The sequence below is a fragment of the Pelodiscus sinensis genome, chromosome 3 (assembly GCF_052426305.1).
Source record: "Pelodiscus sinensis isolate ZL-2025 chromosome 3, ASM5242630v1, whole genome shotgun sequence".
Taxonomy (NCBI): Eukaryota; Metazoa; Chordata; order Testudines; family Trionychidae; genus Pelodiscus; species Pelodiscus sinensis.
This window is the reverse complement of record NC_143054.1, coordinates 140,950,531-140,975,357: the sequence shown is the minus strand read 5'-3', so window position 1 is coordinate 140,975,357 and position 24,827 is coordinate 140,950,531. Positions and strand designations below refer to the sequence as shown.

General features: G+C 42.7%; 1 protein-coding gene across 9 annotated transcripts in view; it reads right to left on the bottom strand.

Moving 5' to 3' along the window:
- The window catches only part of LTBP1 (latent transforming growth factor beta binding protein 1), a 328,168-nt gene that overhangs the window by 91,552 nt on the left and 211,789 nt on the right, over nt 1-24,827 (bottom strand). For 5 of the 9 annotated variants that reach the window (XM_075924972.2, XM_075924974.2, XM_075924975.2 and 2 more), the window contains 7 exons: nt 24,197-24,219; nt 22,158-22,260; nt 20,866-20,964; nt 13,424-13,549; nt 12,303-12,428; nt 3,364-3,483; nt 181-303 (listed from right to left, as the gene is read on the bottom strand). In XM_075924972.2, the coding sequence (XP_075781087.2) occupies nt 181-303; nt 3,364-3,483; nt 12,303-12,428; nt 13,424-13,549; nt 20,866-20,964; nt 22,158-22,260; nt 24,197-24,219 (720 nt within the window). The remainder of the gene's footprint in view (nt 1-180; nt 304-3,363; nt 3,484-12,302; nt 12,429-13,423; nt 13,550-20,865; nt 20,965-22,157; nt 22,261-24,196; nt 24,220-24,827) is intronic. The other 4 variants (XM_075924973.2, XM_075924977.2, XM_075924979.2 and 1 more) reach the window with 1 other exon arrangement.

Genomic DNA, 24,827 nt, shown 5'->3' with positions numbered 1-24,827 from the left:
AATTAGCACTGAAAGCTTAGCTCTTGCATTTTCCGACTTAAGTTTTAACTATGCAGCCCTTATGGTACACATTTTGCTGTTTTCCATTATAAGCTATTTTGTAAAGCATCTGCAATCCCATAATGAAAAATGTTATAGAATCATTAGATGTATTCTTCTGCGTTTTAGCCACATTCTTACCTTGACATTGGTCCCCTGCAGTAGATAATTTATAACCTTGACTACAAGTACATCTGAAAGATCCCTCGATGTTTTCACAATGTCCATTCATACAGAGATTGCCATACTCACATTCATCAATATCTGTGAATATAAAAGAAAGCATGGATATAAAATAATGCACTTGTTCCTATCTACATGGACTTTCAATAAAGTTTTCAATGGTATTTAAATTTTGTTTGACCATGGATCCAATTAAACTGGGTTTTGACATAAATGGGCAGACACTATGGATGGGCCAAAGTCCGTCCAAAACATATTTGAAAAAATAGAATCCAGTCTAGACTAAAACGCTTTTTTTTGTTACACACATGGACCTAAGATTTGGTTCCTGAACTGTATTCTAGTGTAGGCTGACAAACAGTTCTAAAGCATGGCTCTACTAGGCTATGTCCACACTATCCTTAACTGTATACACTAATGAGTCTTTTTTCCCCCAAAATTTGCTCATTGATGCCAACACTGGTGCAGCTTGAGTGCAGACCAGGTGTTGGCATTTTTACTCCTGTCTCCTACAAACTTACTCGTACCAAGCACAGATAACACTGTTAAAAAGCTAGCAGATGCTAGTGCCTTGCAAATACCAGCGCTGCCCCATTGCTATTGTGGAAAGCATTCAGAAAAAATGTCTAGTGTGGACAGTTAAGATGTGTTAGAAACTGTTTTGCTGACAGCTTCTGTTTAACACTTATTCGGATGGTACACTGCAAGGTTTCTTTGTCTTCCACAGATGGGAAGGAACAGGAAGATTCTGGTGGTAGATCACTTAGGCCTGAAGATACTTGTAAGTTCTATACAGAGCTAATTATAACATTAAAGATTTAAAATCAAGAGCCTGAAAGAGAAAGAGGGATTGGAGTCCAACAGAGCCCCAATAAACTCTGTTCTTTGGCTTGGAATCAGGATGGACTTGGGCTCGTTCACGAGGAGAACCAGGTCCGTGAAGACAGACCTGGCTAAGGTGAGGTGTGCCAGAACCTGTTCCCTGGACCTGTTCTGATAAACCAGTCATCTGGGCATGGGGAGACATGCATCCCGTGCTTCCTGAGGAAGGCAGCCACAATCACCATGCGTTTTGTGAATACCCAGAGGAGAAGCCAAATGGGAGCACCATAAAATGATAGTGCCAGTCCTTGAGCAGAGACCTGAGAAACTGTCTGTGAGCTGGGATAATAGAGATGGAGGTACGTGTCCTTCAAGTCCCACTAGTCCCCCAAATCCAGGAATGGTATGATAGCTGCTAGGGAGACCATTTGAAACTTGAACCTCCTGATAAAGATGTTGAAGGTCTGCAACTGGAGAGGTCCTTGGGGGTGAAGATGTGCACCATAGGGTCTGAATCCTCAATAATCTCCTCTGTCTGCACTCTGACATTCTGAGCCACCCACCTGAAGAGGTCTTGGTGGCCTTTGATATCCAAGGTAGGGAGCGTGGTGGCAGAGGTACCAGCCACCACCTCATCCTTACAATTTGATGTCCCTACTCCACAGAGTTCCTAATACTATATACATGTAAATCTACCTAAATTTAAAATGAAATGATATGCTTACTTCCCATAAAACAGGGGAAGATATAAAATGTACTGTTAAAGACCACTGGAATTGTTGGATTGTGTTTCCTAAGTGATCAAACTAAAAGGAGTGCAGGGATGGAGAACAAGAATAGGGAAAAGAACTACAAAAGACTCACAAAACTACAGAATGGTAATTGATATGAAGGTACACCAAGAATCTGACCAATGGGCTGAATGCAGAAGCCAGGGACTCTCAAAAGTCTGCCTATAAATACCTACACCAACAGAAGAGGAGATGGATTTTTGCCATATTATTTAAAGGGCACCATATTGTAAAGCTACAGAGTCAAGAGGGAAAAAACTGTCCCCACTAGACCTACTAAAGTTCATGTGGATAATTCTAAATGGAATTCAAGTCCAAGATAAGCAGAAAATGAAGACTGATTAGATCACAAAAAGTGTGGGTGAACTGCCTTGGTTATATGTGGTTTAGAATTTTATATGAAACAAGAGAAAAGGAAAGAGTACTCTGGATGCCTTTAATAAAAGATTATATATGCCTGTAGTAATTCAAAACAGAGATGTATTGCTTGGAGCAAGCAGTTAAGTTTGTGACTCTGGGTTGAGTAATGCAGTGATTTAACATCTTTGCTTGCACTAATAATCTGCCTGGCAAAATGAAAAATGTAAGTGATGTAATTCTGGGACAGCACTAGAATATTGGTATTTTGAACCGGGTTATCTCTCTAAAGCTATTTCTGCGGAGATATAAAACTCAAACCTGATGTTAGAAAATATGCACTCTTCTCAGGCCACCTTTAAAGCTCAATATTCAACTGTACTATACAAAAATAAAGGCAACACTTTCCTTCCCAAATTATACATGGAAATCTTGTGTTGTAGAAAGAGTCCCACATCACTGCACAAACTACAGTGTTCATTCATATATATACACACAGGCACATAAACAAATCACTTTCCTCACAACTGAAATGCAATCTGTCCAGTTAATCCAGCAGGTGGTACTTTCTGCTCCCAAAGATGCGTAACACTGTACATGATTGCACCACACCTCTGATTGCCCTTTGCTATCAGTTTCAGAAACAGATGTGAATGTGCTTGAAAAAAAAGAAGCCAAACAACTGGAGGGGAGGGGGGGGAAGGAATCAGTAACAGAGAGGAACAGGGAACATGAAAAATCTACCATAAAACCTGAGATAAAAATGACCCTTACTGAATGGTTGTGAAACTGTTAGAGGTATGCTGAACGACTTGCTGGGAATATGAAATGTTAAACATCATGAAGTATTATAACAATTTCAAGTTTTTCTCACTTGCTTACTAACCTTAACAATAGCATTCTAGCGTATGGGTAGTTTAAAAATCTTTTAAATTTTAAAGTTTCATACTGAGTTCCATAATTCCACTTTCACATCTCAAGATACTTATATCCTAAATTTAATTTTCATTGCTCTATAGAGAGGAAGGCTCGTCTGACTCCTTCTGTCTCCAGACCAGAAATCATTTTGAAACCTTAGCACCTTCAGTTTCTATTTCAGTAACCAACAGGAGGCCCATAGTCTCGCAGCACACCAATATAATATTTGGGATACAAACACTACAAAACATACCATGGCACTCTCCATTCCAGCCTCTGAATCCTCCTGCGCATGGAACGCATTGGTAAGAGCCAGGACCATTAATGCATTGTTCATCTGGACAAATACTTTGAGTCAGACATTCATCAATATCTTTAAAAATAAGAAAATCTAGGTCAGAATCATAACAGGCTTTTGAAGAATCAACTTCTCTGATTACTATCATTGCATTTATATATTCAGTTTTGTATTTTGAGTCAGATTCTCAGCAGGTATATTTGAGAAACAGCTGTACTGAAGTCAGTAGGCCAGATCCCTCTCATCTGGTATAAATCAGCCTTCTTCCATTAAAGCCAAAAGTGCCCGACAGATTTATACCAATTGTGGATCTTTTATTTATAAATCTTTTATTTATAAATTGATTAAAGATGCAAGAGCAATCACTAGCAGCTTTGCTATTAAATTATGGAGTTAATAATAGTGGTTCTGCAGTGAAGGGCATTTTTTTTTTATTTTGATGGCACCTGACTACTACTGTGTACCACAGCCCATTTTACCAGTTAAATGAACTAAAAATGGGCAATGCTCCTTGAGGCAACCCTGAATTTCTGAGGGTATTGTCAACACTAAAAATGGCCCTGGAGAGAGATGTAAACATTCAAAAACCTTTCTTTAGAGAATGTGGGTGAATCTCATCTGTTTTCAGCACCACAGTTAACTAACTCCAGCCACTCTTAGGCATTGTAGAGGCTTGTCTCACTGGTATGGCAGGTCTCACTGTACCTACCGCTCAGCTTCCCTAGCTAAAGAGAGATTTGTTAAGAGCTGGTGTGGGGGGCAAAAGGAGAAATTGAGATTCTCCTGGCCCTTTTATGCAGAATTATATGACTGATTAAAGACTAATAGCACAATTTATTACATAACCACATACTATTTTTTCCATCGGTCCCCTGCGTCATCCAATGGACAAAATATATTCATTCTCCCCAGCTCCTAGTGCCCCCGATCAACAGACTGCATGTCACAATCGACTCGGCACTCAATAACCTCTGCCGAGCTCTTGCCCTCACTATATTCAAGACAAGCTGTTTCTTCCTCTCTGGTGCACAAGCATAAGTAGTGGAAGTACTGAAAGCACAAAGGAAACAAACTTCCAGCTCTCAGCTCTGCGCCAGCGACACAGGATTCCCAGGAGTCTGAAGAAGCAGCCGAAGGGAAAGTATTGCTCTGCCCTACATCCCTGCATTGTCACATTGCCAGTGCAGTTTAATCTTCAGAGACTTTAGCAACCAAACTCTAACAATTCTCTATTAAGCATGTGCAAATGGCAATTGTTCAAAAGCGCAGAACATGGCCAAACGTGGGTAGTTTATCATGAAAACAGCAAAGGAGCATGACTGACACAAAGATCACCCCTTTCCAATTTTCAAGTCATTGCTCCAAAACACAGAGGCATGAGAGCTTCTGAATGAAATGGCTTTAAGACTTTAAAACAAAACAAAACACCATGGTCAAAACAATATATATTCCACAAAACAGGTTCTCAAGAACAGCTGGACCATTTTTTGAAAAATTTCCCCAAAAAACTGAGCTTGAGGCAGACATGCAGCATGGAAAATGTTTGCCCATACAGGTAAAGCCCAGCAAAGTTATAACAAACTGACAGTGGGAAGTGTTAGGCAACCGCAACTATAAGTAGCATTACCAGCTCTGCCTACGATAATATTACACTTTAATTCCAAACTCAGCAACGGTAACTTGTATTTACTCTTAAAATACAATCACTGGGTAAGTTCCAGGACTAAGATATCTGTTTGTGTGGGTGTGTAGAAGCCAGAAAGCATGGTGTTATAGAGCGAGTTAAGTATTGAGGGTGGGGGAAACAGGAATTCTGTGGGAAATAGAAGGGAGTTATTTGTGAAACTGCAGAATCTGTCAGAATGGCAAATGTCATGTGTGGGTGTAATGATGTGGCACAAATGGATCCCTTAACATACTACTTCCTTGGCTTGAAGGGTAGGTAGAGGAGGGTTTTTCCCTTAAGCAACTTTAACTAGTTTTCAGTGTAGAATGTGTTTGTAAGAATTATCTATATTATGTCATTAGAAACTATTGTCCAAAATCTCGGATAAGAAAAAAAACTGACAAAGCAGAGTGAATGTTTTCAAACAATAGTACTGTAACAGAAAATGGTTGCAACTAGGAGGAGCTATTTAACGAACACCACAGCAGCAAGTCTATTTGCTGTTCTCTCTGGAGGCTGCTATGAATGTCTGTTTTTAAATCTCCTGCCACAAAGCTGCTAAACATACTGTGAAAGGAGGTTAGACAGAAGACATGATGATGGCTTGATCTTGCAAGAGGCTGCGCAAGATATTCAGATCTTCAACTCCCACTGAAGTCAGAGAGCATTAAGGGTGCTCAATGCTTTGAACCCTAAAAGCACTCTCAAGTCCCCTTGTCTATGATAAACAATCACAAAGTGATGTATGGAAAGATAAAACAATGACAATGTTAATAATAAGTCTAGACATTTTATTTTCAAACCATGTAGGGGCTCTACTAATCTTATTTCCCTCCCATCTTTAGTACACCATATAAATAATCTACCTATGATTCTCTCATCCTCCCTTGCCCATAAAGAACAGCTAAAAGACTATGGAAGGACCATTCCCAAGACACAATGGGGAAAAAAATCCCTGGCCAATGAGATCGAGGAGTCTGAGAGACAAGCTCACTCTTCCATGTTTTGAACAGCCCACTCCCACCACATTAAAGATGTTATAAATGAACCGTCTCTCCACTCAGCTTGTGTTTGGATTGTATTTATGACCAGGTCTGAGCTTGTTCTCTGAAGCACGAGGCCAAACAAAATAAACACATTTTGCATGTGTTTCTACTTGGACTGAATTACAAATACTGATCTACAATCAGTATGTACTTAAATTTCTTCTAATAAACACAGTTGTTCCTTCATTGCTCAGCCAAGGTAGCACTATCATATGAATATGTAAATTTAAAAAAATCTCAAATGACTTGATTTCAATTTAGAAACTTTTTGTTGTCAGTAAAAATGCAACAAAAAAAGGGGGGGTTATTTAAATGCTGCACTGAGTAACCCGATTTATTAATATAAGCACTTCATAATTTCTGCTAGATAATGGTGAAAATCTTCATGACCTACATTTTTAAACTGCATGCACAAAAGTATAATTAAAGTTGCTTGCTTGTATGCAACGCCTTCACTTTTGTATCCATACTGGTTGTTGGATACAAGTCCTTCTGAAAATCTGGACCAATATGTCTTATGCCAGAATAAACTAGTTTAGAACAGTCTGTACCACAGCAGGTGATGAGGATCATTTCAAACAAATATAAAAACAATGAAAAATACTTTGAACTGTCCTCTATGAAAATATTTAACAGTCATCCTCAGTCAATCAAAAGAATGTGTGGTGCTGGATTACTACCATTTTAGGGGTTATTGAAATACAGACAAGGCAAATAGGATCCTATACAATACATGATATTGTGTGTCTGATTAATTAGTATATTCTTCTATGCGGAGTACTTTTGATTAGAGCACAAATTAGGATATATTTAAAATGGAATAATTGATTGTGGTTTTAGTTCACTAATGATAAAATCTTTGTTGAGGAGGTTAAGAAAAAATTCCACAAACCATATACTTGAGAAAAAAATCATGTAAAAAAGCAAAAGGTACAATTTTTCTAGGTCAGATGTGCTAGGACTTCTCTCTCATTTTATGAAATGATAGTGTGGGGCAGCTTTTATTTCAAACAGCAAAGGTACCTCTTTCTTCAATTTCTGTTGAATGAAGATGAATCTTATTGTGGATAGACTTCATAAACAGAAAGCAATGGAAGATATTAAAATAAAGTGTTAGAGAGACTCCCGGCTAGCAGAAGTTCAAGTATTGCCCAAATTATCACCCGTCACTGAATTGCAAAAGAGCTTTACTTTTGTTGTTGTATTTATTCCTCCATGATGCATAATAGGACATGTTATATAATATTTTCATCAAATATCCAGAAGTTAACCATAACCATGATCAAATTTGCTATATGAAAATTAGAAGGTATATGATAGGTTATGATGTCCTCAAGGTGACTCCATGGCAAAAGCACCAGTTCCACAGGTGGATTGCTTCTGCACAAAGGGATCAGGACTGGGCGCCACCCTACCTGTTAATATAAAACATGGTTGCCGTGTTGTCCATGAGTATGTGAACTATGCAGTTGGAAACTATGGGAGCGAAGTGTCTGCATGCGTTCCTGACAGCCCTGAGCTCGAGAAGATTGATATATAATACTGCTTTGTGAGGCAGCCACCTGCCCAGGGCAATATGATGATGCAGGTGTGTGCCCTAGCCTAATAAGGAGATGTCCATTGTGCTCTGCATGGTTGGTTCAGGTTGATGAAAAGGGATCCCTGCTAGAAGATTTTCAGGTGATGTCCATCATTTGAGAGAATCCAACACGTTGTGGAGGATGGTAACTATTTTGTGAAATGGTGCGTAGACTGATGCCAGCCAGTGCTGCAAGGTGCAGAAATGGAGACGTGACTGTTGGACAACGTAGCTGGTAGCAGTCATGTGACCCATGAGCCAAAGGCAGGTAAATACAGTAGTGGAAGGACTTGAGAGGATGGCTACCAGATCCTGCATTGCGGCGAAAAGATGGTGTGGGAGATAAACTCAGGCAGATAAAGAATCGAGGTGAGCCCCAATGAACAGGATTGTATAAGGTCATCTGTGGGATAGGTATCCTCTGTTATGACAGCTTCTTCCAGAGATGATGACGAATTGTCAGTGCGTGAATCCCTGGGAGCTTGTGTTTTGGTCTGCTCATCTGGGACTCTACCCTCCTCTTCCACTGAATCTACCATGGTTGGAAGGATGCAAGGCCTCCTCATCAGGGTTGATGGGGCCATGTAGTTGCACCTACAGGAGCCCCAGTGCTCCCATGATGGCCAATGGGGTGGATAATGCAGAGGAGGGTATGGCCTGCTAGAGTATCACAACAAGTGGCATGGTCTGTCACGGTGGGAAAAGTAGTGACAAGATGTAGTGGGGAAGGAGTATTAAGAGGAAAAAACACTCCTCTGGTCCTCTTCTCCGAACCTGGTGCCCTCAGACAGCGCCGGAGACCTCACATAGCATGAGAAAATACAGAGCAAAAACAGCACCAGAGACAGTTCCCTAGATGGAGGGAGGGAAGCATGTTGTTTGCCATTCCTATCCTGTGCTGATGGTATGTAAGAGGGTCCCAGCAGTGCTGCTCATCATGGGGAATGTCCTCCCCTGGCGCCAGAGCTATTGAGGGTATGGCATTGGGGCTGGTGCTGATACAGTAGAAAATGGCACTTATGGTTTGCAGGGCGGCTGTTTGCGTGCCAGTGCCAAGAATTTTGTCGGTGCTGGATCTTGGGTTGATGTTGACGCTGGTGCCGAGGCAGCAGAAGTGTTGCCACTTGGTGCCGTGGTACTGGAGGTGCCAGGTTCATCTCCCTTCTTACTATAGGAGACGGGGTAAGAGGAAGAGACCTCACTGGGGAGGCTCTCTTCTTCAAGCGTTTCTGGGCTAAGGGAGTAGCGGTCCTTTTCTTAGCAGCCTTACAGGAGGTCGAGGTGGCTCTGGCTCTTCAGAAGGCAGCATAGCTTTTTCAATAGAATCACTCAGAGCCAAAGCTCTCTGGGTACGTCTACACTACAAAGTTAGTTCGAACTAACTTAGTTCGAATTAGTTAATTCGAACTAAGCTAATTCGAACTAACGCGTCTAGAACTAAAAACTAGTTCGAATTAGCGTTTTGCTAATTCGAACTAGCAAGTCCACATTGAGTGGGCTCTGAACAGGGCTTAAGGATGGCCGGAAGCAGTGCTGGCAGGGCATAAGAGGAGGACTTAGAGCATGGAGATGCTGTCTCAGGCTAGCCGCGGGCTGCGCTTAAAGGGTCCCGACCCCCACCCCGGACACACAGTTCTAAGGGGTGCCCCGCTTGCAAAGAAGTTCTGGCTTGGAGTGTCCGGAGTACCCACACTGGGCACATCACACCACTCGGCCATCAGCCCGGCTGCACTTGCCGCAGGCTGCCATCTGGGGAGAGGGGGCAATTGGGGGGCTGCAGGAGAGCTTCCACCCCCAGAAGCCTGCAGAGCCAGCCCAGTCCTCCCCATCGGGGGCTCGTGCCCCATTCCTCCCTCACCTCCTTCCACTTACCCTTCCCTAGCCCCCCTTCTTATTGATGTACAAAATAAAGATAACGTTTCTTCCAACATTGACTCTGTCTTTATTGAACAAAACTGGGGGAGACTGGGAAAAGGAGGTGGGAGAGGGGAAGAGAAAGGCTGGGAGAGGGGAGGGCAACTAACATGATCAGGGGTTGGGAGCAGGTCCCAGATGAAGAAAGGCTACAGAGACTGGGACTGTTCAGCTTAGAAAAGAGGAGACGGAGCGGGGACAGGATAGAGGTCTCTAAAAGCAGGGGTTGGGTGGAGAGGGTGCATCCAGAAAAGTTCTTCCTGAGTTCCCATAAAGAAGGACTAGAGGACACCAAAGGAAAGGAATGGGTAGCAGGCTTGAAACTAGTAAGAGAAAGTTGTTCTTCTTGACAAAGCAAATAGTTAACCTGTGGAACTCCTTGCTGCAGGAGGCTGTGAAGGCTACAACTAGAACAGAGTTGAAAGGGAAGTGAGATCAAGTCATGGAGGTTGGGTCCATAGAGTAGTCTTAGCCAGGGGGTAGGAGTGGTGTCTCTGCCCAAAGTTTGTGGAAGGCTGGAGAGGGACGCCCTTGATTTTCATGCACACCTGCTCTTGGGTGGCCAGGCTGGCAGCTCTCCTGCCCTAGACGGCCACTTTCCTGTGCCTAGTGCGGAGATCGTGGATGAGGTCCACGATGTCCGCACTAGCCCAGGAAGGTGCCCGCCTCTTGCGGTCCAGGGCAAGCTCCCGGGAGCCGCCAGCCTGGTCCCGGGAAGAGGGGGTGGGCTGGGGGACATCGGGTGGGTGGCTCTGTGCCGTGCCAGGTGCAGGGTCTGCTGGCTGGGTGCTGGCAGGCTTGCACCTGGCACGGGCACCGTAGCCAGCCCGTGCCCCTTTAAGGGGTCCGGGGCCGGGAGGGGGGCATAGAGTTTCCCTGGTGTTGGCCAGAGTGGCCACCAGGGAAACCTGGGGAGGGCTAGCCTCCCACTAGTTCGAATTAAGGGGCTACACACCCCTTAATTCGAACTAGCTAGTTCGAACTAGGCTTAATCCTCGTAAAATGAGGTTTACCTAGTTCGAACTAAGCGCTCCGCTAGTTCGATTCAAATTCGAACTAGCGGAGCGCTAGCGTAGCGGCTATTACAGTTAGTTCGAACTAACGTCCGTTAGTTCGAACTAACTTTGTAGTGTAGACATACCCTCTGTCTTTCCTGGCTCTTGCTGAGAGGCTGCGACAATACTCACATTTTTGGGGTATGTGAGTTTCCCCCAGACAATGAATACGGGGGGACCACGGGTTTAGGAGTTCTTGGACAAACAGACTGACAAGATAGACAGACACACAGGCAGACAGATGCACAAACTTTCTCAAATATATAGTAGATGAGAAAACTTGTAGGACAGATCTTGCTTTCAGTTTTACTGGTGTAAATCCATGAAAACTATTCCCAGATCTTCAAAGGTATTTGAAGCAAAACTCCCATTGACTTCAATAGGAATTAGTCTCAAATACTTAAAGGGATCTGAGCCATTGTTCCTTTGAGTTCTCTGTATTACTCTCTTATCAGGTTGGTCTGCCCCTTTAAGGACTAGGATGCAGCCGGTCTTGCTCTGGAAGGAGGCCCAAGGGGCAGATGCTGGAAATGATCTGATACAGCTTGGCAGTGTCAGGTGACTGGGTCTGATGATTACCCAGCTTGATGATACAGATGTGGTCCCCAGTGCCATGAGTGTGAGGGAAAAGAGGACAATAAGGGGATGAAAGGCCCTGCAAACTACCCCTCCCCTCATCCCTACAGCTGGTTGAAGGTTCTGACCACCAAACTGCTGGAGACTGTGGGTTGGTAGCCAAAGTCTCATGCTGGGAACCGAACTATTACTTGATATTGCCAGGCCACATTCGCTCTTTTTGTGTGTTAGACCAAAACACAGAGCCCTGAGGCATGGGTTATGAGTTGATGTGGGTGTGACAAGTTATTTTCCCCAGGCAGTGATCAAATCCACCAATCTACACATACTATGCTGGGACATGGCCAGAGGTCAGATCCACATCTATCTGGAGTCACTGGGCATTTTTCTTTGCAAAGGGAAGAGAGAAAAGGACACATGGCTGTGGGTGCAGCTGGAGCCTCCGGGAGAAGTGGAAAAAGGAGTGATCAAAGTGATGTATAAATGCTACATGAAGAGTGTGTTCACACTATGGGGCTTAACCATAGCAAGAAGGGACAGTTGGATAATGCCAAGGAAAACTGTGGAAAAGCAGACTGCCATGCCAAATTTGGGGCAGTTTGAGGGGTAAAGAGTTGTTCTGTAATTTTTAAAAATATCTCACCCTGTAGCCAATCAGTTGGGGGGGGGGGGGGGGAATCAGAGCGACTCTTGACTTCATATCTGCAAAAGCAATAACTTTTAAAATAAATAACTGACAACACTCAACGAGGTTAACCATGTCCCTGTGTAGCTATACACACAAAAATGCCTGGGAGTAAGGTTAGGGTTTTTGCCCTTTCCGAATAAATATGTCATGAAGAAAATAATTATACAGATCTCTTAGACTCCATCCTCAAATGTATATAGGCACCAAACTGATGTTGATTTTGAGGATCTAGGCTTTAGGACCTGATTGCTCACTGAGGTCATAAGGAGTATTTTCAATTACTTCAATTAATTTTGGTTCAGGACCTTAATGAGTTGTTTTAAAATTGCTTATTGTCATCATCATTTTAATAAAGAGGAGCAATCGTTACCAATGCATTCTGTTCCTTCTTCATTGGCCATGAATCCCGCTTGGCAAATGCACAGAAAACTGCCTTCTGTATTTTCACAGTGCCCAAGGGAGCACAGATGGGGTGTCTGAGCACATTCATTGATATCTGTTTAAGAAATAAAAATAGAAAGATATTGAAAAATATAACATAATTGGCCATGACTCTTTTCCCTATACTCCCACAACACACACATGCCTTCGAAAAGACAAGGCTTGCAATGAGTTTTACTGTTTGAAGCCAGCTCTCTTAAACAGCCACAAGAAGGCTATATCAAAGATTTACAGATGGAAGAATCATGCTTACTGGCTTAAGCTACATGAGTACTGAAATTGCTTGAAGACAAAATAGTGGATACTATTCAAATCTTAAAATTTTCCATTTACAAGTATTTAATGCTACAAGAGTACTTGTGGTACTCCCCATATTAAGAACTAGCACATTTACCCAGAGTTACTAGGGTATATATAGAGGGGCTCAGGCCAGGGGAGCTGGGGGTGCAGGAGTCACAGTTGGCTCGGGGAAGGCTGTGTGTGTGTGTGGGGGGGAGTGCACGCGCGCACGCATGCACGCACGCATGCACATGTGCATGGGGTAGGTGGGAAAAGAGAGGTAAGTGTACTCTTAGAAGGATAGTTTTAGCAACACAGTTCACTGTGAACTGGGGAAACCTGAGAAGAATTCTGTTTCCCTGAGGCAAAATCCCTCCCAGAGCATCTCATGGGCTTGTGTGATCCCATGCCTCCCAAAATGCAGACTAGTGCCTCCAAAGTATGATTGATTCCACAATTAAAATAGACTTTGACATTCATCATGCTATATATATTTAGCTCACACTTGGATTGTCAAACACACACAAGTCAGATATGTTAAAATGGGTTCCTGCTTATTGCTCTCAACTCCTAGTGACTTCAGTGAGACCTTTCATGAGTACTAAGTCTGGCTGAAAAGTTCATTGGAGTGGAGCCTGCTTTGGTGAATATTGCTTGATTTAAAAAAAAAAGTACATTTCTGAGTTGTTTTGGACCATACAGAGGATTTCTTTGTTGGATATAGCATCTGGCAGGAAAACGGTCCTTATTTTTGAAAAAGTTCTTCCATACCAGAGCATTTTGTCTGTTGATCGTTCAGCTTGTAGCCCTCATAGCAGATGCAGGTGTATCCCACAGGTAAATTAATGCAGTGTCCTGCTCCACAGATATCGGGGTTCACTGTGCACTCATTAATTTCTATAGACACACAGAAAAAGAAAAAAAAATGTATGACATACTAATGTTAAATATTTCAATAAATGGGTGATATTCAGTTATTTCAGCTAAACGGAAGAAAATCCTGAAATTAGTTGTGACCACATTAAGCAGTCCAACTTACCCTGAAGGCCTAACAGACCTACAGTCAGATGACTCTTTTCCCCATCTCTTCCTGACCCTCCCCGTATATAAATCAAGTGGCTGTATATGCAAATCCAAAGTGAAGATAAAGTAAAATGAAAATAACCATAGATGCTAAGTAACTATTAACTCTAGTGGATTACAGAATTATTGTCACAGACCGTAGATTTTAGCAATATCACTGCAGATTGTCTATGAAAACACAAATTTCCTAAATTAGGACAAATATAGATTTGGCTACTTTATTTTATATATGTATTATATGACAACTCGGTTAAATATGAAGATTCTTTGTGTAGACAGCTCACAATGATTTTAAATATCAAAACATTCTATTTTAGGCCTAAATTCTAAATTCTATCTTAGAACTTAGTTTCATTAGTTTTATCCTTTAACTTAATTTAAAACCCTTTTACCAACCTTGCTAGTTTAGGACTCAGGACATATGCTGTTGAAACGGTGTTCAAATGGAAACCTTTCAAGTCATAAAGTGCAAGAGGAAAGGTAAGAAAGCTTTGAAAAGCTATTGAAAAGGACTGAGCCTCAGTGTCCCCTACAAAAGAAAATTATCTATGGCTATATCTTCTGGATAAGGACCACGAATTGTGTATGAAGACTTTCAAATCTCTCATTAAAGATTAAATTCTTCTGGGATTCGATAGGAAGACATGTGAAATGCTTCTATGGCTACGTCTAGACTGCAGTTTTATCGGAAAAAAAATGCATCTTTTTCCACTTTCTTTTTGGAAAAGGCTTTCTGAAATTTGGCCCATCTACATGGGGTCAAATTTTGGAAAAACCTCCTTTTTCAGAACATCCTTTATTCCTCTTACCAAGGGGAATACAGGGATGCCGAAAGAATGCACCCGCTTTTTCAGAAACTGTTCCGAAAAAGTGGACGCGTTCCCTGGATGGAGCAGAGCTTTTCCGGGATACTTCTGGTATCCTGGAAAAACTCTGTAGTCTAGACATAACCGATGAGACATGGATCTAGCATTGCAAAAGGCAATATTTTTATGCCAAGCAGTATCACTAAGAGGAATGCAAATAATGGCTGTAGAGAGTGACACAGAACCCAAATGAAGGCAAAATGTTATTCATAAAACCATCAAAGAAAGAACCTGAAAAAAAGAATGGCTCATAACAACATGCAGCTACTAACGAGATACAATTATGAGAAGACACACAGCTTGTTATATGTGCCACCCAAAATGTCTCACAAGACTAGGAAAAGACAGTAGCAAGAGATGGGAAACATGACAACAAATGGGATTATTGAGGAGAGCTGACACACTGGATTTACTCCTTGGTAACTGTAGAGACAAAAGGCACAGGCTAGGACTCTGATCTGACTTTAAGGAGTTTAACAGGACAATTTAGGAGATATATTTCCTCTTGCCCAAAAGGTATGAAATGTTTGTTAACATGGCAGAAGCCAAATTCTTCAGCAAATTAGATACATCACAAGGGTTTGGCAGATTCCCATGGACACAGACTTGTACTTTCCGTAACCCTTTGGCAGAGAATGCTTTCTGAGATTGCCTTTTGGAACATGTTCTGCACTAGAAGTCTTTTACCTCATAACAACATGTCCTAGATACTAGAAGGTCTTGCAAGAATAAAAGTGCACACTGATGACCTAAGAGTCTAGGGCAGCACTTGTGACAGAACATTAGGAGCAACTGTGGAGAATAATGAAAATTGCAAGAAAATATGTTAAGTGGACTGAGACAAATGGTCAATTTCAAACAACTTAAACCACCTTCTTAGTCAGGAAGCTGATCAAAAAGGGAACAATGTTTACTGATTCTAATATTTAAATGATACAGACCATGCAAAGATAACAAAGGAATTCAGAGATTTCCAGGCACGCTGAAATAGACCAGTAAGTTCATACCGAGTTATGAAGGTCAAATAACTTATCTAAGAAAACAACTCAGAAACAGTGAGGATGGGCACTGAATTCCAGACCATGAGAGAGTTCAGATTTGGAGTGTTCAGAAACATCAACACTAGTGCTGCAATTTATTTGACCCAGTGAAAGAAATAAGATTCTTCACGAAAATACTTCAAAAGAAACACTGCTACATTGATCCATGGAACTGAATGGCTGCCTATCACATGTGCCATAACAGATATGAGAGCTTGTAATGGGGTGGAGTGGCTATCCGCTCACCCAGAGGGGGAGGAGTCCCTCTCAGAGCCCTGGTGGGTAGCGCCCGACCCCAGCACACCACCTGACCGGAGGTCAGGAAGCGGAGATAGGACTATAAAAGATCAGCCTGAAAGGCCAGTCAGCCCCCAGAGGAACCAGAGACTTCTCTTGCACGCTCAACCAAGGATCTGGACCCGAGGGAAACTAAGGACTGGTGCGGCTCACCAGGCCCCCAGTTGGATTATGGCTGGGAGGAGCTGCACACCTGGCCAGAGGTTCCAGCCCTGGAAAGCACAACAGACCTGCACTGGAGCCAGGTATGTGCAGAGCGGGAAAAATGGAAGCAGCCCAGGGATAGCCGCCAGTAGCTTGGCTGAGCCAGAGCCGGGGTCAGCATGCTGCAGTGAGGATCCCTGCTGATCCAGTAGCGGACTGGTCTGCTGCTGTTAGAGCCCTGGACTGGGACACAGTGGAGTGGGTGGGCCTGCATCTCCCCTGCCACCCCATTCCAGAGTGACAGTGTCATCCCTTTGGCTGTTCTCGAACAGCAGCCTGCATCTGCTGGACACTCGCCTGCACAAGGGGCAGGCAATTCAGACTTGTGAACTATTTGTTGTCCTGCCCTGAACTAGGGCCTGGGCCTGTAGCCCTACTAAATGTTGGTGCTGTCTTGGCCTGAGCCCCAGCCCAAAACCCAGTGACTGTGGGCCCAGCCTGATCATAGTCCAGAGCCCCGGGACTGGTTGGAGTGTGACTAGGGAGTGACCCGAGACAGAAGCCCCAGCACCGCTAACTCCCCTGGGGAAACTGAGCTAGTGGGTAGTGGAGCGGAGTGGCTGTCCACTGACCCAGAGGGGGAGGCGTCCCTCCTAGAGTCTACTGGGCTACAGAGCTGTAAAGAAAATGTTTGTGCAAATTTTAAAAAGCCAGGTTAGGCCATGAATACGTCATGATTTTTCTCTACTGATTTAACTTCTGTATTGAAATGGACTGTAAAATTTTTTTGCGTTTCACAAGAAAGGAGAGCCTCCAGGATGCAGGGATTACTAAAGTCCAAGAATATGCTACAACCCTTCTAGTTACTTCTAATACCATGTACTGATTGTGGACACTCTGTCACCAGAAATATGGGATGAGCTGGAAAAGAAACACTGCAATCAGCAATATAAAATATATGTGACTGGTGGAGAAATCAAGTCCTAACTATTCCCAATAACAAAATGAAGTTTTAGTGATTTCAGGAATTTTTATAAAAGGTATGAGGGGGCAGTGCCCCTTGCTCGCTACACTCACCAACCCCCCTCTCAGGGGTAGGCAGCCCCAGCTCTCCCCCTCTGACCATGGGGGGGAGGAGGGAGGAGGGAGGAGGGAAGGAGGGCTGGCAGAGGCCACAGCTGACCTGGCTCTCTCCTTCTGGCAGGAAGTGGGGAGGGGGAAGAAGGGGAAAGGGGGAAGTGGGCATGACACCCCTCCCTCTTCCTCTCCATCTCACCATCTTGGGGGAAGCCATGTGGCTCCAGCCTCCTGCAGGCAAGGGGCAAGGCTGCATGGCTCCCATGTGTCCACTCCCCCTGGACCACTGGAGAAACCACACATGTCCTGCGCACCCTCCTCCCCCCACCCAAACCCCTGTGAGGCTTCATGGCTCCCCCATGCCTGCACGGCTCCTGAGAGCTCCCTTCCTACATGAGTCCCTGCAAGCCCCACATTCCTGCCCCCCCCCAAAGCACCTGAGAGGATGCATGGCTCCCACACCCACCCCACCCAAGCCCCCAAGAGCTCATGTGCCCCCCACTCCTCACCCAAGCCCCCCATTTGTCCTCCTCCCCCAACCCCTGAGTGCTCTCACGGCTCCCACATGTTCTCCCCTCCTCATCCCTGGATCCCATTTGCTTCTCCTCCCCTACCCTGGACAGCAGAGGAGCCTCGTGGTTCATTTAAATTTTGGCAGCCTCCTGCCCAAGTGGCAGCAGCCGGAGGGACACTCAGAGGCCGGTGGCATGTGGGTGAGGAGTTAACCACAAGCCTGTGTGGCTCAGAGCCAGTGGGGGGTGCAGACAAGGTCCAGATGTGGGGAGCAGGGGACCATGCAGAATGCTGATAGGGGATCATGGGGGGGAGAGGGGGGCGGGAGAGGACAAAGTAGGGCAGCTGCATGGCTTCTCCCCAGAGAGGGGGAAGCCACATGCTCTGGAAGTCACGTAGCTCACAGCTCCCACCACCCCAGGACTTGCTGGGGCAGGTCAGAGCATGGCTCACAGCTCCCTCAAAGCATGGAGAAGAGGCTGAAAATAGAGGGAGGGGCTGCAGGAAAAACCTTTTCAAAGTAAGACTTTCATAATCTGTCAAGTAAATTAAGAAATTATCCTGCCTCAGTCATCATTCAAATATTAACTCAGCATCAGGCCTGGCGCTGATGGAACTTAAGTTGTATAGATAAGACATTCCTTAGAGATAATATGGAGGGGGAAGTGAGAAGATTTGGGAATTACCTGCATGTGTGGAGAAAGTATGAGTACGAAAGAATGGCACCCAGGTTACAGTCCTGAGAATAGGAAGAATGATGGTGACAAAGACAGAGCAGAAAGGGTGTCATAAACTCAGACTAGACAGTATTAAGTTTAAATTGAGGAAAATGCATCCAGGAGATGTCAGCGGTAGGGTGAAATAAAGGAATGAGCTGGGAGTGGATAGGTAAATGTATTTGTTAGCATTGAGGTATTATTTGAAGCCACGCAAATGGATGAGAACAAAGAAAGTGTTTAAAAAAAAAGAAAAGTGGAGGACGAAGTTCAATGAGGAATCTCCACAGAAGTGGAACTGAGGAAGAGACAGATGTGCCAAAAGAGATGCCAGAAAGGCAGAAGGAGAACCCAGTAAGGACAAGCAAAATGGACAGATTGACAGACAATGTCAAAAACATGGAGACATCCAAGAGAATGAGCTGGGGATCATTCTGGACTTCAGATTTGACCAGGAAGAGCCTGTGGAAACCTTGGAGAGAGCAGTTTTGGTGGAATGAAGTAAATGAAGCTAGACTAATGGGGATCTGGGCTGGAGCTGGAACAATAACTAATGTATACTCCCACGTGTGACTCTTTGTGCCTGAGTACTAGCAGAACAATTTTGGAAATATCAGGATCGGAGTAATTTCCTTCAGTTTTGACCCCTGCGTGAAATATACACCCTGCTGAAGTCAAGGAGGGTTTTGTCCCAAGTATCTGAAAGCGTCTGCAATGCTTTCCATTCAGCTGACACACCCTGACATAAGCACCAGAGTAGATAACAATGTGCAAGGTCATTCTTGCTGCCCACTTCTTTGATCCTGCACCAGGAATGTTTACCCTTGATTTCAGTGATAGTAGGATTAGGCCCTACGTGATATTCACAGAGCCGTGAATCACATTTGGAGTTACAGCAAAAAGTTCTCTGTCCTGCTGTTTTTCTCCTCTTTGCATTACATTTAATTCATGATCCTTGATGTTTAGTAATTTACAGTAGAATTCAATGTAGCTTCTCAAGCTTCTTTTCAGTGACCTTAGGTGGCTCACTGTCTTCTCACCTTCAGAAGGTTATCCAGGGTCACTTACCTCTCTGCAGTATTAAAGTGCAAAGAATTCTCATAGCCTTCATTCATGCCATTCTTATCTTTGCCTTCTGACAGCTTTCATTTCTGTCAGCTTTCATTTCTGTGTCCTCCTCTGCTGTTATAGTTTCTACCAATATTTTATCTTTCCTTGGTGTCTTACAACTGCCTGCATCTGCCACACTGGTCTCCCATTGATCACTTTCCCTTCACTCAGCAATCTAATTTGACTATTAAATATTAATTACTAGAATTAATCTGGGATCTGGGAGTGGGAGGAGGCGAGGGCTGTGCAGGCCTTCTGCCAGATTTTCCTCGAGGCCAGACTGGGGTGGGAGCGGATGGGCCCTTCAGGCCTCCTGCTCTCTCCTCCCCATGGCCAGCCCGAGGCGGTGGGGGGCGGTGCAGCCTACCCAAGGCAGGGACGGGGCTGTGCAGGCTGCCCAGCGGCCTCTCCCCGGGGCCAGAAATGACCAGTGAGGGGCATGCTTCTCTCTGGGGCCACCTCAGAATGGAGGAGGGCACACAGGCCACCTGCCAGTGGCACAGTAGGTAGCTGCTCTCCCAGAGGGGGCCAAGTGGCACAGTAGGTGGCTGTTCCCTGTGGGCAGCCCAGGGCAGCAGGAGCTGGAACACTTGCTGTTCCTCCGTGGTCATTCGTGAGTATAACTGTCCTTGCTACCACATCTCTCCCTTTCAGTTTGGTGCAAAACAATCGCATTCCATGCATATCCCCTTGTCCTGGCACAGCCAATCCCTGACCTTGCTTTAAGTTATGATAAGAGGAAGTTGCATACCTAATTTGGTAGTCCTGGTTATTACCATTTAGGAGAAGTTCTTGAATAAATGGACTAACATACAGAGACAGACAGACAGACATTCCGACTCTATAAAATATATGCTAGATTATCAGTACTAGTATTATGGTAGTGCCTAGGACACATAGTCATGGACCAGAATCTCATTGTGGTAGGCACTGTGTAAACAATGTAACAGACCATTTCACATCCTTTTTATATATGATTACAATTTGTGCCTGCATTTTTATACCAACAATTCAGCTGTGAGTATAAATCTGAATATTAACTACCTGACTGAGAGAGCAAATCAGGCTTCTAAAGGTGAGATTATACAGATTTATATGCACCATTTATTTTGTGAGCATAAAAATGAGGCAGCAAATTATACCTGCAACCAGGTGAGCCCAAGTCCTAGATCTGCTAAAAGCATACTTGTTACTGTAATATTCTGACCTCCTACGTGGTATCTCACTGTTCATTGTTCCCTTATTCTCTGTTAGTCTATCTGCTGTTCCAGTACAACAGTAATGTTACAGTAATTAGATGTTATTGTCAGGAATGTGTTCACAATCATAGCTTATCTTGTTTTTAAACTAAAAGGCAAGTACTGTACCTGTAACTTGAGTAGGTGCAATTACTTGACTTGCACTTGAAGTAGAAACTTCAGGGGCAACTTCAACAGGCAGGGGAGGGGAGGTTTTTTCAATCACTGCTATTTAACACAGAATGCAAAACAATCATATTTAAGGTATATTTCAACACATCATACACACAGTACTATACTAATCTGATAGCAATATATGCTGCTTTGATTTTAATTAATTAATAAAACAAATCGAGGGTTTTTTTTCCATTACACCACTTCAGGGAAAAATTCCTTTGCACTGGGTTAAACAAAGTGTATAGTGACCACATTTTTTGCACCTAAATGTAGATTTGCATCTAAACTTAGATTTACACATCCCTATGAGAGTTGTTTGTATGTTGATTGCACCAACATCATTATGGACTTTAACATTCTTGTTCTCATATTAAAGGTCCTTCACCATTTCACCTCAGCCTACAATACCAATCTTTTGCTTCTAAACACTTTTTCTAGCCTTTGTTCCTCTAGGAATGCCAACCGCTACACCTTACATTCCTGACTGTGACCTTTAAGACTCTGCCTCCTGTTCATTGAATGCTCTCACAAAACCTGCTAGCCAAGCCACTGCCAACTTTTAATGAATATCCATTCAAAAAGCTCACCTCTTTCAGGTGGCTACAAGTAGTGGACTAAGTGACCATTAACAACAACAGTAACTTGAATGGAAACAAAATACGCACATTCTGGAAAAGTCAGCATGTGGTCTAACTGTCACCCTTCTTATTTTCACACCTTTGGTTTACTACTCCCAAAAGTTGTATCCAATTTGAAGTGAGAGTGTAATTTCTTTGGGGGCAGAGATGATGTTTTTGTATTTATTCTCTAAAGCGCTTGGTACATTTTTAATAACAGTGTTACAAAATGCAGTTGTTTTGTATTACTATTCCCTTTATAATTTGCCTAGGTAAAAAAGTTCCCTCTTTACAGTACAACTGTTCCATTACACACCCGTTATGTCACTTTTATTGATTTTCAATGGGAGTTCTGTGTGTGCAGAGCATCTGCAGGACTGGGCTTGGGGGAACCAGCTCTGTACACACTTACACAAGCAGTCCAACTGATTTTAATGGGACTGTTCTTGTCAGGATCGCTTGCAGGAATAAATTATTGCAGGATCAGGCCCTAAATTTATGAATCCAGAGTTTCAAATAGCAATTGGGTTGTGAAACAAAAGGAACATATAGCAAAAATGTATTATTCCACTCTTTGAGTCACGAGAACTGTCAGCCACTACAGGGGGAGGAGTGAAAAAGAGCTACCTGGAAATTGTCGATGCAGATTAATTGTTGAAATCCCAGGAGAAAGCTGAGGTTGACCAGGCTCTACTATAGGTTTTTCTTGATCATCAAGTGAAACCAATTCCTTTAAAAAAAATCAAAAATTTACAATTTGAAAATGTGATTTTAATGCAATTTTCTGAGTTGTGTGAGGAACTATTGTCTGGAAAAAACAGTTGCTGCTCTTTCATATCTATTACTGCATGTTAACAGCAAACAAAGTACTACTAATTAAAATATGAAATAATGGTGGCATGCCATTCTGTATTGCCATTATCTGAAATGGTTACTCATAGTGGTGTCTAGTTCCACAGTAGCTTTACCACCCAAGAGCAGCCCCATCTCTCATGTTAGAACAGTTCAAAAGTATATTTAAATTGCAGTTTATTGTGCAATTTTGTATTTTATAAATCTCTCTCTCTCACCAATATAGGGGAACACTCATAAGCATCTTAGGCCTTTGGCTGACAGACAGCTTATCACAATGGTCACTGTTTTATTTTTCTATATTACTGATGCTTTCATAGTAATGGAGAAGTGAAATGAAGCATAGCAAAATTGTTAACCCTAACAAATAAAAGTAGAAGGTATAGTATCCTGCCTACTGAAATATATTTCATGTACTTGGGGAGGAAGGGCTGTTTTACATTTCTTAATTAGGCAAAATTCTCACTGCCTGAGCAATGACTAAAACAAATACTAATTAAAATAAATGTCACACAAATAAAGAACTTATTTTAAAAATCATTTTGGTTACTTCTGTAGCTAAGGGCTGAAAATTCTTAGTTGTATAGCTTCATATGGAGGAAATCAGTAAACTATACTGATTCATAGAGTATAAGCCCAAAAGTGATCATTAGATCATATAGTCTACCCTCTGATATAACAAGGACCATTAAATTTCATCCAGTTATGTCTCTATTGAGCCCAATAACTTGTGTTCGACTAAAGCCTACCTTCCAAAAAGTCATCCTGTCTTGATCTGAAGACACGAGGAGATGGAGAATCCACCCCACTTCCTTTGATAATTTGTTCACACGGTTAATTATGTTCACTGTTAAAAAATTGTGCCTTTTTTCTAATTTGAATTTGTCTGGCTTCAGCTTCTAGCCATTAGTTCTCATTATGCTCTTCTCTGCTAGCTTAGAGAGTCTTTTAGGTTCCTATATTTTCTTCCCATGGAGGTAAATAGACACTGTAATCAAGTCACCTTTCAATCTTTTTTTTTTTTCAAATAAGCCAGACTAAGATCTTTACATCTCTCACTGTTGTACATATTCTTTAACTGTCAAATTTTTTAATCTCTTTTGCACTGTCTTCAATTTTTCAACATCCTCTTAAAAATGCTGGCACCAGAATTGTATACACTATTCCAGAAGCAATCTCACAAATGCTCTACACAGAGGCAAAACCCTTTTCCTATCTCTACTCATTACTCCCCTGTTGATACATACAAGGATTGAATTAATTCTTTTTGCCATAGAATCACATTAGGAGTTCATGTCAAATTGCTTGTCTATTGTGACCACTACATTCTTTTCAGAGTCACTGTTTTTCATGATCTAGTCCTCCATTGTGTAGGGATGGCAGTATGATTTAGTATAAGTCTTGAGGCCTCAATTCAGGGAAGCATCCCTATTTAGGGTAGTACTTAAAGCACATGCTTAAAACCCATTGAACTCAATGGGATTTGGGTGTGAGCCTAAAGTTAAGCACATGTTTAAGTATGCTGCTCAATACAGATGGAGTGATGAATCAGAGCCCTAACTTTTATGAACGTATGATGAATCACAGTGTTAGCCCTAAGCAATTATGACTGATGCTTTGTCAATGTCACTGGTAAATTTCAGTGGAAAATTAAAGAGTATGTGTAATATCAATGTGTCTGAATGGCTAGTCTTGAACAGTAACTATTACAGTCCCATGTACATGCATTTCTCATAACTGGATGCAAACCCCTGGATCCTATATTGTACTATAGGTATTTTGTGAATGTATACAATAAACAATTCATGTTTTACCTGATCAGGAGCTGTAGTTGCCACTAAAACCAGAAAGAAAAGAAAAGGAAAGAAAACAAATAACTATTTTGAATTAAAAAAATGTGTCAAAAGCATGAGTCGCTTTAATGCATTCTGAAATTATTTGTGCATTCCAGACATTTCCACTTGGTTGTCTCATACATATGGGCCTGATTCTGCTAGAGATGACACTGCTAGAGATGAGAAATGACTTTGCAAAAGACAGTAGACTTACTCTGCTGTAAATCAAGGTCAGAATTAGGCTCTATTAAATAGCATCCTTGCCATCTTGTCCCCTAATGTTCAGCTCCATTAGTTAGTTCTTATATAATTTTAGTAGAACTTGTCAGAGCTGCTAGGGAACACAGTGATACCCGCAAAACTATGGAATAGTATTTTGAAGTATTTATTTTATGTAGTAGTTTTGTTATTGCTGTTGATGTTGTGAGCATTGCGTACATTCTTGTGAATTAAGGGAAAAAAGGGAGAGCGGAGGATAACAGAACCACATCAATAACATGTGCAATTCCTGAATTTGGCTCAAGGAATACCTGGGATAAATAAACGATACAGGCCAGATCCTTAATTGGGGTAAATCAACATAAAGTCATCAAATTCAATATAGCTCCAT